Source organism: Entelurus aequoreus, linkage group LG09 (genome assembly GCF_033978785.1).
Source record: "Entelurus aequoreus isolate RoL-2023_Sb linkage group LG09, RoL_Eaeq_v1.1, whole genome shotgun sequence".
Lineage (NCBI taxonomy): Eukaryota > Metazoa > Chordata > Actinopteri > Syngnathiformes > Syngnathidae > Entelurus > Entelurus aequoreus.
The window spans coordinates 5,829,929-5,846,129 of NC_084739.1; the positions used below are offsets into that span (position 1 = coordinate 5,829,929).

General features: G+C 36.1%; 1 protein-coding gene across 1 annotated transcript; it reads left to right on the top strand.

The window, feature by feature from the left end:
* The first annotated feature begins 4,271 nt into the window (after positions 1–4,271).
* Positions 4,272–14,558, top strand: plek (pleckstrin). The gene is made up of 9 exons (XM_062057594.1): positions 4,272–4,453; positions 7,787–7,942; positions 8,022–8,203; positions 8,285–8,376; positions 8,458–8,642; positions 11,071–11,175; positions 11,248–11,331; positions 11,398–11,467; positions 11,547–14,558. The coding sequence occupies exons 1-9, from the start codon at positions 4,412–4,414 to the stop codon at positions 11,684–11,686; spliced, it is 1,056 nt and encodes a 351-aa protein (XP_061913578.1). The 5' UTR covers positions 4,272–4,411; the 3' UTR covers positions 11,687–14,558.
* Positions 14,559–16,201: the final 1,643 nt, after the last annotated feature.

Below are 16,201 nucleotides of genomic sequence, written 5' to 3' on the forward strand. Positions count from 1 at the left end.
TAACAGCCTTTTGTCACCTTTACACTCGTTTAATCTAATCTACAAATCTAATCTACAAATTTTGCTGGTATTTTTTCTAAAATCACAGCTTCTAAAATTAGTTATGTTTAAGAGTTATCTAGTTATATTATTATACTATTTTATTATGTATTTTATTATAAAGACAAATGTGAGTTTTTTTGTGTTGACTTTAATATTTTAATGCTCTTTATTTCTATTAGCTGTTGTTTTCCAATAATTAACAATTTAACAAAAACATTTTTTTTGTCAAAATTCACCAGCATTACAGGATGAATATCATATGAAAAAATGTATTTCATAATGTTTTATTAAATATTTTAATATTTATTTTTAGTGGTAAGATTGTGAATAATTATGAATTATTATTACTATTAAATATTTGTAACATTTCAATACAATCATTCCTCATTCATTGCCGTTAATCGTTACAACACGGCCGTACTAAATGAATGTCTGAAGTAGGAATTTTTAAAATAAATTCATAGAGCATAAAAAAACATTTTTAAGACCTTCCAGTTTTATTTATTTATTTATTTTTTACATCAGGAGAGCCCTCTAGACATGAAAAGAAATAACAGCCTTTTTAAAGTCGTTTAATCTAATCTACAAATCTAATCTACACATGTTGCTGGTATTTTTACTAAAGTCACAGCTTCTAAAATGAGTTATGTTTACAAGTTAGCTAATTATTTTATTATACTAGTTTATTATGTATTTTATTATACTATTTGGTTGGACAAATGTGAGGGTTTTTGTGTTTGACTTTAATATTTGAATGCTCTTAGCTGTTGTTTTCTAATAATTAACAATTTAACAAAAAAATATATTTTTTTCATAATTGACCAGCATTACAGGATGAATATCATTAAAAAAAAAAAAAGATAAAATAAAAAAAATAAAAATTAAAAAAAATAAATATATATATATATATATATATATATATATATATATATATATATATATATATATATATATATATATATATATATATATATATATATATATATATATACAGTATATATATATATATGTATATATATATTTCATAATGTTTTATTAACTATTTTAAATATTTATTTTTAGTGGTAAGATTGTGTGAGACTATCACTAAACATGAATTATTATTACTATTAAATATTTGTAACATTTCAATACAATCATTCCTCATTCATTGCCGTTAATCGTTACGACACGGCCGTACTAAATGAATGTCTGAAGTAGAATTTTTTATAATAAATTCATAGAGCATAAAAAAACATTTTTACGAACTTCCAGTTTTATTATTATTTCTTTTTACATCTTGAGAGCCCTCCAGGAATGAAAATAAATAACAGCCTTTTGTCACCTTTACACTCGTTTAATCTAATCCACGTATCTAATCTACACATTTTGCTGGTATTTTTTCTAGCGTCACAGCTTCTAAAATGAGTTATGTTTACAAGTTAGCTAAGTATTCTGTTATACTAGTTTATTATGTATTTTATTATACTATTTGGTTGGACAAATGTGAGGGTTTTTGTGTTTGACTTTAATATTTGAATGCTCTTAGCTGTTGTTTTCTAATAATTAACAATTTAACAAAAACAATATTTTTTTCATAATTCACCAGCATTACAGGATGAATATCATATATAAAAAAAAAAAATATATATATATATATATATATATATATATATATATATATATATATATATATATATATATATATATATATATATATATATATATATATATATATATATATATATATATATATATATATATATATATATATTTCATAATGTTTCATTAACTATTTTAGATATTTATTTTTAGTGGTAAGATTGTGTGTGTAGGAATTTTAAAAATAAATTCATTGAGCATAAAAAAACATGTTTACGACCTTCCAGTTTTAGTAATTTTTTTTTTTTTTTTACATCATGAGAGCCTTCTAGACATGAAAATAAATAACAGCCTTTTGTCACCTTTACACTCGTTTAATCTAATCTATGAATTTTCCTGGTATTTTTTTACTAAAGTCACAGCTTCTAAAATGAGTTATGTTTACAAGTTAGCTAATTATTTTATTATATATTTTAATGTACTATTTGGTTGGACAAATGTGAGGGTTTTTGTGTTTGACTTTAATATTTGAATGCTCTTAGCTGTTGTTTTCTAATAATTAGCAATTTAACAAAAACAATATTTTTTTTCATAATTCACCAGCATTACAGGATGAATATCATATAAAAAAAAAAATTTAAAAAAAAAATATATATATATATTTCATAATGTTTCATTAACTATTTTAAATATTTATTTTTTATCGGTAAGATTGTGTGTGTAGGAATTTTAAAAATAAATTCATAGAGCATAAAAAAACATGTTTACGACCTTCCAGTTTTATTATTATTATTATTATTATTATTATTTTACATCATGAGAGCCTTCTAGACATGAAAATAAATAACAGCCTTTTGTCACCTTTACACTCGTTTAATCTAATCTATGAATTTTCCTGGTATTTTTACCAAAGTCACAGCTTCTAAAATGAGTTATGTTTACAAGTTAGCTAATTATTTTATTAGAGTATTGTATTATGTATTTTATTATACTATTTGGTTGGACAAATGTGAGGGTTTTTGTGTTTGACTATAATATTTGAATGCTCTTTATTTCTATCAGCTGTTTTCCAATAATTAACAATTTAACAAAAAACATATTTTTTTCATATATTTTTTTAACGTACTGTACGATTTTAAAAAAAAAAATAAAGCCAATAATGCCATTTTTTTTGTGGTTCCCCTTTATTTAGAAAAGTATCGAAAAGTACATTTTGGTACCAACATTTTTAGTATCGAGACAACACTTTTCTAATGATCGTGTGCTTATGACTAACATTTTTTATACCAATTATTAAGCTGTTTTATGTCATTATTGGAACCAGGGACTTTACACAGACTGACAAATGAGGTCATGCACATGCTACAGCAGGCCCGGCCCTAACCAATCTGGCGCCTTAGGCAAAATTTTAGGTGGCGCCCCCCCACATCGGCAGTGAAGTGTATATACTCACAAGAAACCGAAAAGCTTTGTCTTTGACCTTTTTTTTTTAACTTAAAGAAAGCAAATTAACAATCAGAATAGTTATATATATATATATATACATATATATATATATATATATATATGAATAAATAAATGAATATATGAAATACAATATTTTTTACATACATAAACACAAAATAAAACGTGTCAACAAGTTGCATAAAATAAATTAAAAAATACAATATAAATAAGGCACTGCACAAAACAAGATATCAAACCAGTATGACTTTAACAACTATATTATAACAACTATTGTGCTTTTTAATATTGCATTAACTAGAATGACTTACAAATTACTGTACACCAGGGAGTACTGTAATTACCTAACGTTACATTATTATTTTCCATAATAATTTAGCCAGCCCCCCCCCACCCCCCCCCCCCCCTCCCCACATATTAACCCGACGTTAAAACAGAACTAGCTATTTATTGATTAGCAATTGCCGAATCATGTAACATTAGCTTAATGCTAAAAAGCCAGGTTACTATCACATTCTGTAACAGACAAATAATTCCATGTAGGCTAACGTTACCTACCTGCTACCTCTGTCTTTTTCTCGTTTCTCCTCTTCTTTTCTCTTTTTTTATTCCCTGGGCACCTGACAGTTTTGGCCGTTTTGACATCTTGTGTTGATTTTTTTGATGTGGTGACGTCCAAAAAGAGTCATGATACGGGAAGGGAGGGGGCGCACCGTGTGGGGGGAGGGGGGTGGGGGGGGTTAATGTTGTAACAAATTATATTTCGATTAAATAGGCTTTACTTTGCATTTTATTTAATTTAAAAATAATAGTACCAATTTTTTTTTTTTTTCTCCAACATTTGTGGCACTGGCGTGGCGCCCCCTGATGGACGGCGCCCTTAGCATTTGCCTGTACGGCCTATGCCACGGGCCGGCCCTGTGCTACAGTAGTCACACTCACACTTTATTTCCTAATATTAGTGATGACCACATGTTTGTTTTTTTCCATCATCGGATTGTGAAAACATGTCAAAAGCTGAGTAACATATATATATATATATAGAAACATTGGGCGTTCATGCTGCGGAAATAGAGGAAGTAGATAAAACACTGTGTCTTTGTCACACACCCAGCCCACACACACACTCACACACACACACACACACACATTGGGCCACTTCCTGCTCGCCGTTTATGGTGTTGAAGGCGCTGCAGCAGATGCAGAGGCAATAAAAAGTTGGGTGGGATGGAATGTTATTAGAAGACTACAGCAGTGAAGCATCATCATCATCATCGTCACCATCATCTTCATCATCAACAGCAGCATTAGGAGCAGCAAAGGGATGGAGCCACAACAGATCAGAGAGGGATACTTGGTGAAGAAGGTAACAAGCTACTTCCTCGGTTTTAGATGTTTCGACAAAAAGTGAACACACTAGAAATGTAATATCCTTGAATCCCTTAGTCATGCTTAGACAATCAAAACATTTTGTAGAATGGTCAGAGCGACTCCATATTCAACTTTGTCCTACATCTGGTCCTTCAATGGTGTAGAATAGAAGATAAATGAAACAAGCAGACATTCTTGATAGACACGGAATATAGCTCAAAGGTCAGAAAATCTACTACAACCCCCTTGACCCCCTCCGTCCGCCGGCGCAATGCGACCTAGTACGCATACGTGGAATATTGCATTGTGTGCAAGTTCTTGAATTAAATGTAACTTATCTGAACAATATCCAGTGTAATGGTATTTCGATTAACTGGAATCCAGTGTGCTGTGGGGCCCTATTGTAGTGAATCACACCTGAGCCATCATACATTAATCAAATCTTTAATGGACATGTGAAAGTAAACAATGTGATAAAGAACATTTTACATCAATCAAACTAGGGATCTAGATATCTGGTCAGGACACTCCTCACTCTTTTACTTTCCATTGTCCATGTTATGATCTGCTGCCCGGATCATAGTTTGTTTACGCTTTCAAGTCACGTGTGTTTTCAGCACCTTGAGTTTGTTTGTTTCAGTTGCCATGACGGCAGATTGCACACACCTGCCTCTGGTTAGTGTTCGGGACGTGCACCTGTTGCCCGGGCGCTAATCAGAGGGCTATTTAGTCTATGCGCTGGCCTCACTCGGTCTGGCTTCCAAATTTGCTTGATGCAACAGTTGACGACTATTTCTATTCCTGCTGGTTTAAACGCTAGGCTATTTTTCTTGCTAACTCCCACGCTAGCCCCTTTGTTTTTGTCTTAAGTGCTAGGAGCACGTTTTTGTTTGTTCCCGTATGATTTGTTTCTCAAATAAATAATTTTCCTACCTGCACGCTGTGTCCGAAGACGTCTGCATTCCTGGGAGAACAACCACGCATCATCATGCGACCCAGTCGTCACAGTCCATTCCTTTTTGGTGACTTTATATACTCTGGACCTAGACATTGAGTCCGCGACATACATCAATCAATCAATCAATGTTTATTTATATAGCCCTAAATCACAAAAGTCTCAAAGGGCTGCACAAGCCACAACGACATCCTCGGCACAGAGCCCACACAAGGGACGTCGATGTGAATGACAATGAGAAACCTTGGGGAGGATCGCATATGTGGATAACCCCCCCTCTAAGTACAGTCCCTAGTGGATCCAACATAACAGTGAGAGTCCAGTCCATAGTGGGGCCAGCAGGAGACCATCCCGAGCGGAGACAGGTCAGTAGCGCAGAGACGTCCCCAACCGATGCACAGGCGAGCGGTCCACCCCGGGTCTCAACTCTGGACAGCCAGCACCTCATCCATGGTCACCGGAACCAGCGAGGGGGCAGAGGAGAAAAGAAAACGGCAGATCAACTGGTCTAAAAAGGGGATCTATTTAAAGGCTAGAGTATACAAATGAGTTTTAAGATGGGACTTATATGCTTTACTGAGGTAGCATCTCTAACTTTTACCGGGAGGGCATTCCATAGTACTGGAGCCCGAACAGAAAACGCTCTATAGCCCGCAGACTTTTTTTGGGCTCTTGGAATCACTAATAAGCCGGAGTTCTTTGAACGCAGATTTCTTGCCGGGACATATGGTACAATACAATCAGCAAGATAGGAAGGAGCTAGACCGTGTAGTATTTTATACGTAAGTAGTAAAACCTTAAAGTCACATCTTAAGTGCACAGGAAGCCAGTGCAGGTGAGCCAGTATAGGCGTAATATGATCAAACTTTCTTGTTCTTGTCAAAAGTCTAGCAGCCGCATTTTGTACCAACTGTAATCTTTTAATGCTACACATAGGGAGACCCGAAAATAAAACGTTACAGTAATTGAGACGAGACGTAACGAACGCATGAATAATGATCTCAGCGTCGCGAGTGGACAAAATGGAACAAATTTTAGCGGAGATGAAAGAAGGCTGTTTTAGTAACACTCTTGTACATGGCGGACAATAACTGATACGGTCTGCTTTGCCAGTCCAAATGCATTCGATGTTTTCCGTAGTCTTCACTCGACGGCCAGGTAATACAAAGCACACGCTACCTTTTTTATCACACCCACGGGAGGAAGGTGTTAGAATAATTATATATAAGTTATCACACAACTCTTATGCTTAAAGGCCGTTGTTCTAGTTATTATCTATTGTGCTCGAGCTGTACTTTTTCTTCTCGTGCAAGGGCACACAACTTGTTATCTTCCTCTGCATGTGAGGAGTGGCCTCGCCACAGATGTTTTCTGTCTTTCAGCTTGCTAACAGCCAAGGACGAACCAGCACCTCAACGGAGATAAGGCATATCAACAGCGGACAAAGCAAAGACAGGGCGCAATCACAAGGCCCCCAGCACATTCCGTTCTGAATAATCACGTATTGTGCGTACTGAGCTGCTCGCATAATGTGTGACCCCTCCCTTTAGAAGCAGCCTCAGCATGTAACTAGGGAACTCCTCCACCGAATAAATAGAGGAGCGCATGGACTGTTCCTCGGAGCGTAGGCTGAGACTGTAACTGAGTGTGCAGCTCCATGTGTTCTCCTCATGAGCAAAACTTAACTCTGTCTCTGCCTGATTCCTAGCTTCTTGTTCTTCCTTTCTTTATAGATCGGTGCTTAAACCTGCCAGAAGGGACTACGTTTTTCGATAAGTAGAATTCCGTACATTTGAAAGTTCTCTTGCCGTCTGAGAAGTGTTGTATCCAAAATAGCTGCAATCGCGTGTTTCCTTCACTGAAGGTATTCATGTGTGATTTCCACAAGCGTCTGTACAGTTAGAAGAATGAGAAACACGGGCATGTCTGGATGACTCGCCTCCATCTTTCCAGTGGTTAGCTCCGGTTGTTATGAAGCTGGCTGTGGCGCGTTCTTTCTGACGTCACTTCCTGTGTGGGGCGCTGTCTTTCGGATTTCACTATCTCTCCGAACTCAGTTTGTAAACGATTAATGAATCCATACAAAGAAAGCTAAGATTTGGAGATTCAAGAAATAGACAGCGCACTTAACCGTGTAAAAAATGTATTGATTAGTGTGGCTGAAACGAGGCTACGGCTAAATAATTATTTGTTTAAGGGGTTATCCGGCTTAGTGTAGACATAGCCTAAGAACGAACTGGTAACTAAAAAGGTGGTGTCCGCGTGGCTACCAAATCTACCTACCAATTAATACTAATGCACCATACGCATTAGGTACAAACATAAGGTAAACAATAACCATTGCATAATCACGCATCTTCATGTCGTCCACAGCGTTCAGTGTTAAACTACTGGACAGCAGTGTGGGTGGTCCTGTCCGATGATGGCCTGGAATTCTACAAGAAGAAAACGGATCAGTCCCCCAAAGGAATGATCCCTCTGAACGGTGCCACGCTTGTCAATCCTTGCCAGGATTGTGGCAATAGAGTGGTATGGAAACAGTAATTTAAACCTGATCGTCTATGTTTTGGGAGGTGTGGGGGTTTGACTTTGTGGGTTTACTCTTCAGCTGGTGTTCAAGATCACCACACTCAAGAAGCAGGACCACTTCTTCCAAGCCTCGCATGTGGAGGAGAGAGAATTGTGGGTGAAAGACATCAAGAGGGCCATCACGTGTCTGCAAGGGGGGAAGAAGTTCGCTAGGAAGTCCACAAGACGCTCCATTCGCCTGCCGGACACGGTTAACCTTGCGTAAGAATCTTTGAAGTCTTGGAATTAAGACCGCGGACTCGACTAGAAGTCCCACGAACTGTTTCTTTTGTGCTCCATCAGTCAGCTGTACACTCTACTGAGAGACCAAGACGAAGGGGTCAAAGAGTTAAAACTGGAGCGGGAGAACCGCATCTTTAACCACTGCTTCACAGGTGCCATTTCTCTTTTCGGTTGCGCTTCCTTTTTTTGTGACTGTGCAAAAAGGTCATACTTTCACTCTGTTTGCCTCAAAGGTTCCACTGTGGTAGACTGGCTCATCTCCAAGGAGAAGGCTCGGAACAGGCCCGAGGCGCTGATGTTGTCCACAGGCCTTCTGAACGAGGGCTTCCTGCAGCCTGCCGGTGATCTCTCCAAAGAGGGGGCAGAGAGCGGCGAAAACTCAGTTTTCTTGGACCAGACCGATGCTTTTTACTACTTTGTAAGTCGACTGCAAGCGTAACACTTCTGAAATCATAAACATACTAAAGTATCTCCCCAGCTTTAGCTATTAGGCAGGGCCGTTTATAGATCCTTTCTCGGGGTGCTCGATCACTACCAGAGCAGGGACACTTCCAGAGTTGTTTCTCAATACCAGGGCGAAAGGATTGACCGATTTGTGGAGGCCTAAGAAAATTATTATAAAAAAATATAATACATAATTTAAAAAACGGAACACTTTTCCACTTTGCATCATCCATCCATCCATCCATTTTCTACCGCTTATTCCCTTCGGGGTCGCAGGGGGCGCTGGAGCCTATCTCAGCTACAATCGGGCGGAAGGCGGGGTACACCCTGGACAAGTCGCCACCTCATCGCAGGGCCCACTTTGCATCAGTCCATCTTAGATAAGCTCGGCCCCAGCGAAGCCGGCGGCGTTTCTGGGTGTTGTTGATAAATGGCTTTCGCTTTGCATAATAGAGTTTTAACTTGCACTTACAGATGAAGCGACCAACTGTAGTTACTGACAGTGGTTTTCTGGAGTGTTCCTGAGCCCATGTGGTGATATTCTTTACACACTGATGTCGCTTTTTGATGCAGTACCGCCTGAGGGAACGACGGTCACGGGCTTTCAATGTTGGTTTTCGGCTTTGCCGCTTACATGCAGAAATGTCTCCAGATTCTCTGAACCTTTTGATGATATTACGGACCGTAGATGGTGAAATCCCAACATTCCTTGCAATGTTGTTCTTAAACTGTTCGACAATTCATGACAGTCCATGTGTTTTCTGTGGTGGCACTTTGTGACAAACGTTTGAGAACCACCGCTCTAGACCCGTGTTTTTTAACCTTGTCTGAGCCAAGGCACATTTTTCTCATTGAAAAAATCCCGAGGCACACCACCAGCAGAAAACATAAAAAAAAGAAACTGAGCAGCCGATATTGACAGTAAAAAGTCGTTCTCACAATTGTTGGATATGCATGCATCGCTATAGCTCTTGTCTCAAAGTAGGTGTACTGTCACCACCTGTCACATCACGCCCTGACTTATTCTGAGTTTTTTGCTGTTGTCCTGTGTGTAGTGTTTTAGGTCTTGTCTTGCGTTCCTATTTTGGTGTTGATTGTCATGTCATGTACGGATGTACTTTGTGGACGCCGTCTGCTGCTCCACACGCTGTAAGTCTTTGCTGTCGTCCAGCGTTCTGTTTTTGTTTACTTTGCAGCCAGTTCAGTTTTAGCTTCGTTTTGCCATCCCTAAGCTTCAATGCCTTTTCTTAGCAGCACTTGCCTTCTGTTTATTTTTGGTTTAACCATTAGATACCTTTTTACCTGCAAACCATTGTCGTCGTTCCCGACATCTACAAAGCAATTAGCTACCGGCTGCCACCTACTGATATGGAAGAGTATTACACGGTTACTCTGCCGAGCTCTAGACAGCACAGACACTCAACAACTGCACACTTGCGGATTTTAAATACCGGTTTGCAAAAAATATTTGTAACCAAAAAAGGTGAAATTACATAATCTCCCACGGCACACCAAACAGTATCTCACGGTACACTAGTGGTCGAAAAACACTGGTCTAGACCAGTGTTTTTCAAACTTTTTTGAGCCAAGGCAATTGTTGGATATGACTTTAAACCATAACCAAGCATGCATCAATATAGCTCTTGTCTCAAAGTAGGTGTACTGTCACCACCTGTCACATCACACCCTGACTTATTTTGAGTTTTTTGCTGTTTTCCCGTGCGTAGTGTTTTACTTCTTGTCTTGCGCTCCTATTTTGGTGGCTTTTCTTCTTTTTCTGGTATTTTCCTGTAGCAGTTTCATGTCTTCTTTTGAGCGATATTTCCCGCATCTACTTTGTTTTAGCAATCAAGAATATTTCAGTTGTTTTGAATCCTTCTTTGTGGGGACATTGTTGATTGTCATGTCATGTTCTGATGTACATTGTGGACGCCGTCTTTGCTCCGCAGTAAGTCTTTGCTGTCGTCCAGCATTCTGTTTTTGTTTACTTTGTAGCCCGTTCAGTTTTTAGTTTCGTTCTGCATAGCCTTCCCTAAGCTTCAATGCCTTTTCTTAGGGGCACTCACCTTTTGTTTATTTTTGGTTTAAGCATTAGACACCTTTTTACCTGCACCCTGCCTCCCGCTGTTTCCGACATCTACAAAGCAATTAGCTACCGGCTGCCACCTACTGATATGGAAGAGTATTACACGGTTACTCTACCGAGCTCTAGAGCTTTTGCCGGTTTGCAAAAAACATTTTTAACCCAATTAGGTGAAATTACATAATCTCCCACGGCACACCAAACAATATCTCACGGTACACTAGTGGTTGAGAACCACTGTTCTAGACAACGATAAGGGACTGGTACTAGACAACGATAAGGGACTGGTACTCCAATGTCGTGCGTGGTTTTGCGACAGGCAGACAGCGGATTCTTCTGCGAAGGTTACTCCAGTGACGAGGACTCTCTTCTCAAGGAGGAGTTCAGAGGGAAAATCGTCAAACAAGGCTGCTTGCTCAAACAGGTATGGGCGACGCCTCTAAAGGCTTGATTGGATGATTCATCTGCGTACACTTCGATGTGTTGACACTCTCAGGGCCACAGGAGGAAAAACTGGAAAGTCCGCAAGTTCATTCTGAGGAACGACCCTCCTTATATGCACTATTACGACCCCACCAAGGTAAGTCGGAATATTGCATGTTTGGAAAGTCGGTTTGCTTCACCCTGCTTCTCCCGAATGCGTCAGGGTGAAGACCCCCTGGGCTCCGTCTATTTGCGGGGGTCCGTGGTGACAGCTCTGGAGTTTGTGCCGGACGGTGGGTGACTATACTTCTAGCTTTCTTTTCTCTTTCAAAAACCTCATTTTTTTTCTCCCCATTCTTTTATCCACGAAAGCCAAAAAATATGACATCGAAGGAAACCTCTTCGAGATCATCACCTCGGAGGAAACGCATTACTACCTCCAGGCGGCCACGGGCGAGGAGAGGAAGGGGTGGATCGAAGCGGTGCAGGAAGTGTCTAAAAGTGGGAAGTGAATTGTTTCAGGAAGTGATGTTGTATCAATGTTGTTCTCTAACTTATTAGACCAGGGGTGTCAAACTCATTTTAGCATGGAGAAAAAGCTATTCCTCTGTGGGCCAGACGGGTAAAATCATGGCTTGTTAACTTAAAAATATAACTATGACAACTTCAGATTAAATTTTTTTTGTTTTACTTCGGCCCAAAATACCACACCAGTGAAGTTGGCACGTTGTGTAATTCGTAAATAACAACAAAATACAATGATTTGCAAATTATTTTCAACTTATATTGAATTGAATAGACTGCGAAGTCAACATATTTAATGTTCCAACTGAGAAACTTATTTTTTTTTGGCGAACACGTTGCAAAAAAGTTGGCATGTGGGCATTAAACATGCTTCACTGATGAGAGTATTAGGCGAGCGCCATTTTGTCCTACTAATTCCGTCAGTCCTTGAACTCACCGTAGTTTCTTTACATGCCCAACTTTCTCAGACGCTGCCACAGAAAGTTGTGTTTCATGCCACTCCTTCTCTGTCTCATTTTGTCCACTAAACGTTTTATACTGTGCGTGAATGCACAAAGGTGAGCTTTGTTGATTTGATTGACTTGTTAGAGTACTAATCATGCACATTTGGTCAATGCATGACGGCTAATCGATGCTAACATGCTATTTAGGCTAGCTGTATGTACAAACCCCGTTTCCATTTGAGTTGGGAAATTGTGTTAGATGTAAATATAAACGGAATACAATGATTTGCAAATCATTTTCAACCCAAATTCAGTTGAATATGCTACAAAGACAACATATTTGATGTTCAAACTGATAAACATTTTTTTTTTTTGCAAATAATCATTAACTTTAGAATTTGATGCCAGCAACACGTGACAAAGAAGTTGGGAAAGGGCATGTTCACCACTGTGTTACATGGCCTTTCCTTTTAACAACACTCAGTAAACGCTTGGGAACTGAGGAGAACCATTTTTGAAGCTTTTCAGGTGGAATTCTTTCCCATTCTTGCTTGATGTACAGCTTAAGTTGTTCAACAGTCCGGGGGTCTCCCTTGTGCTATTTTACGACTCATATTGCACCACACATTTTCAATGGGAGACAGGTCTGGACTACAGGCAGGCCAGTCTAGTACCCACACTCTTTTACTATGAAACCAAGTTGATGTAACACGTGGCTTGGCATTGTCTTGCTGAAATAAGCAGGGGCGTCCATGGTAACGTTGCTTGGATGGCAACATATGTTGCTCCAAAACCTGTATGTACCTTTCAGTATTAATGGTGCCTTCACAGATGTGTAAGTTACCCATGTCTTGGGCACTAATACACCCCCATACCATCACAGATGCAGGCTTTTCAACTTTGCGCCTATAACAGTCCGGTTCTTTTCCTCTTTGGAAAACGTCCACAGTTTCCAAAAACAATTTGAAATGTGAACTCGTCAGACCACAGAAAACTTTTCCACTTTGCATCAGTCCATCTTAGATGAGCTCGGGCCCAGCGCAGCCAGCGGAGTTTCTGGGTGTTGTTGATAAATGGCTTTCGCCTTGCGTAGGATAGTTTTAACTTGCACTTACAGATGTAGCGACCAACTGTAGTTACTGACAGTGGTTTTCTGGAGTGTTCCCGAGCCTACGTGGTGATATCATTTACACACTGATGTTGCATTCAATGTTGGTTTTTGGTGATTTCTCCAGATTCTCTGAATCTTTTGATGATATTACGGACCGTAGATGGTGAAATCCCTAAATTTCTTGCAATAGCTGGTTGAGAAATGTTGTTCTTAAACTGTTGGACAATTTGCTCAGGCATTTGTTGACAAAGTGGTGACCCTCGCCCCATCCTTGTTTGTGAATGACTGAGCATTTCATGGAAGCTGCTTTTATACCCAATCATGGCACCCACCTGTTCACAATTAGCCTGTTCACCTGTGGGATGTTCCAAATAAGTGTTTGATGAGCATTCCTCAACTTTCTCAGTCTTTTTTTGCCACTTGTGCCAGCTTTTTTGAAACATGTTACAGTCATCAAATTCTAAATGAGTTAAGTATCTTGTCTTTGGAGTTTATTCAATTGAATATAAGTTGAAAAGGATTTACAATTAATTGTATTCCGTTTTTATTTACGATTTACACAACGTGCCAACTTCACTGGTTTTGAGTTTCGTACATACAACTCGAGACATGCCACTAGGGGCGTTGCCCCGTTTGTTTTATGTTGGGTCGAGGAGTAGGAGTCGCAGCCCCGCTTCACCATGTACGTCTTGTTTGGTAAACTATTTGCTTGCCTAACAGAATTGCTTTTGCGACATCTAGTGGACACATTTAAAACTGCAGTTTCTTTCATTTTAAAATGCAGTTCAATTTCACGCTTAATCTCATCTCACATGCCGGATTGAACCTGCTCTGGCCCGCGGGCCGCATGTTTGGCATCCCTGTATTAGACAGTATTTAATGGCTTACTGCAGGGTTTGTGTTTCCTCCAACTCTGACTTCTGCTCTCACAAAATAAAGATAGCGAGTGGTATCACTTCCTCTTGCACTTTCTTAGCACGTTATCGCTTGCAGGCCAGCTGCCTAAACTCTTTATTTTAGTGACGAAATATACAGCATTTAATGTGTACATAAATAAAATTAGGGCTGTCAAATGAATGTATGTGATTAATCACAAAAATGAAAAGTGTGATTAATCCGATCATAAATGTTTTCATCATCTGACAGCACTAAATAGAAGTAGGGCTGTCAAACCCGACGAGTTAACTTGTGTGATTAATCATAAAACATGTAAAGTACGATTGAAGCTGATTTTTGAAAATATTCATTTGACAGGACTTAATGTAATACAATGTAAAATGATATAATATAATTAGGGCTTTTCAATTCAAAGATTTACCTTATATGGTTAATCACAAAAAAGAAGTGTGATTAATCTGATTAAAATCAAAAAATAAAAAATAAAAAAATAAATAAAAATTATATATATATATACCTAAATAATAAACATTTGTAATTATTTTATTTATTTATTTATATATATGTAAATAAATAAATTTAAAAAATACAAATTTTAATTATATATATATATATATATATATATATATATATATATATATATATATATATATATATATATATATATATATATATATATATATATATATATATATATATATGTAAACAAATAAATAAATGTTTTTAAATAAAAAATTAAAATTATCTATATATATAATTATTTATATATATATATATATATATATATATATATATATATATATATATATATATATATATATATATATATATATATATATATATATATATATATATATATATATTATTTATATATATACATACATAATTTAAATTTGTAATTTTTGTATTTATTTATGTACATATATATAAATAAATAAATAAAAAAATTACAAATTTAAATTATATATATATATATATATATATATATTATATATATATATATATATATATATATATATATATATATATATATATATATATATATATGTATATATATATATATATATATGTATATATATATATATATATATATATTATATATATATATATATATATATATATATATATATATATATATATATATATATATATATATATATATATATATATACATATATATATATATATATATATATATATAATTTAAATTTGTAATTTTTTTATTTATTTATTTATATATATATAATTTTTATTTTTTATTTAAAAAAATGTATTTATTTATTTACATGTAACTATATATATATATATATATATATATATATATATATATTATATATATATATACATATATATAAATATATATATATATATATATACAGTAGTATGATCGTTACGATTAAATGTTTTTCTTTAATTTTAAAGCACTAAATATGATAAATACCATGTTTTATTGATTTATTTGGTATTTTTAAATGTATTCAGCATTTTGAATGATGATATTTGATGCACTTTGTTGTTTTTAAAAATATTTTATTTAATCTTTATTCAACCAGGAAATAAATCCAATTGAGATGAAAAACTTATTTTTCAAGGAAGTCCTTTTCCTAGTTCTGCGTCTGCATTTTGGTGGGGTTCTCTTTCATATTTTTTTTGTATACATTCTGCTTTTTTGCATACAATTGTAAAAAAAAAGTAGACAAAATAAAAACCTGAAAACTTATCGAGCCTTGTGCCCTTTTTTTACTTTTTTTTTTTTTTAAAAACAACTAAATAATTATAGTTAAAATGTATTTAATTGAAAAGTAACTTGTAAAATGTGTACAAAATAAAAGAAAATGTGCAAATTAAAAAACGCACGACTATAAAATATTTTTCCAAAATACACACCTCCAAAGACATGCATCTGGCTGATTGGCAAAACAATATTGGCTTTTGAAACATTTTTTGGGGTGGTGAGGTGCATTTTTTTAATTTACAGTAATAAAAACAAATGTCAATTTTACAGTAAAATTCTGTCAACTAAATTGCCTTTTTTTTTTTTTTACCTTAAA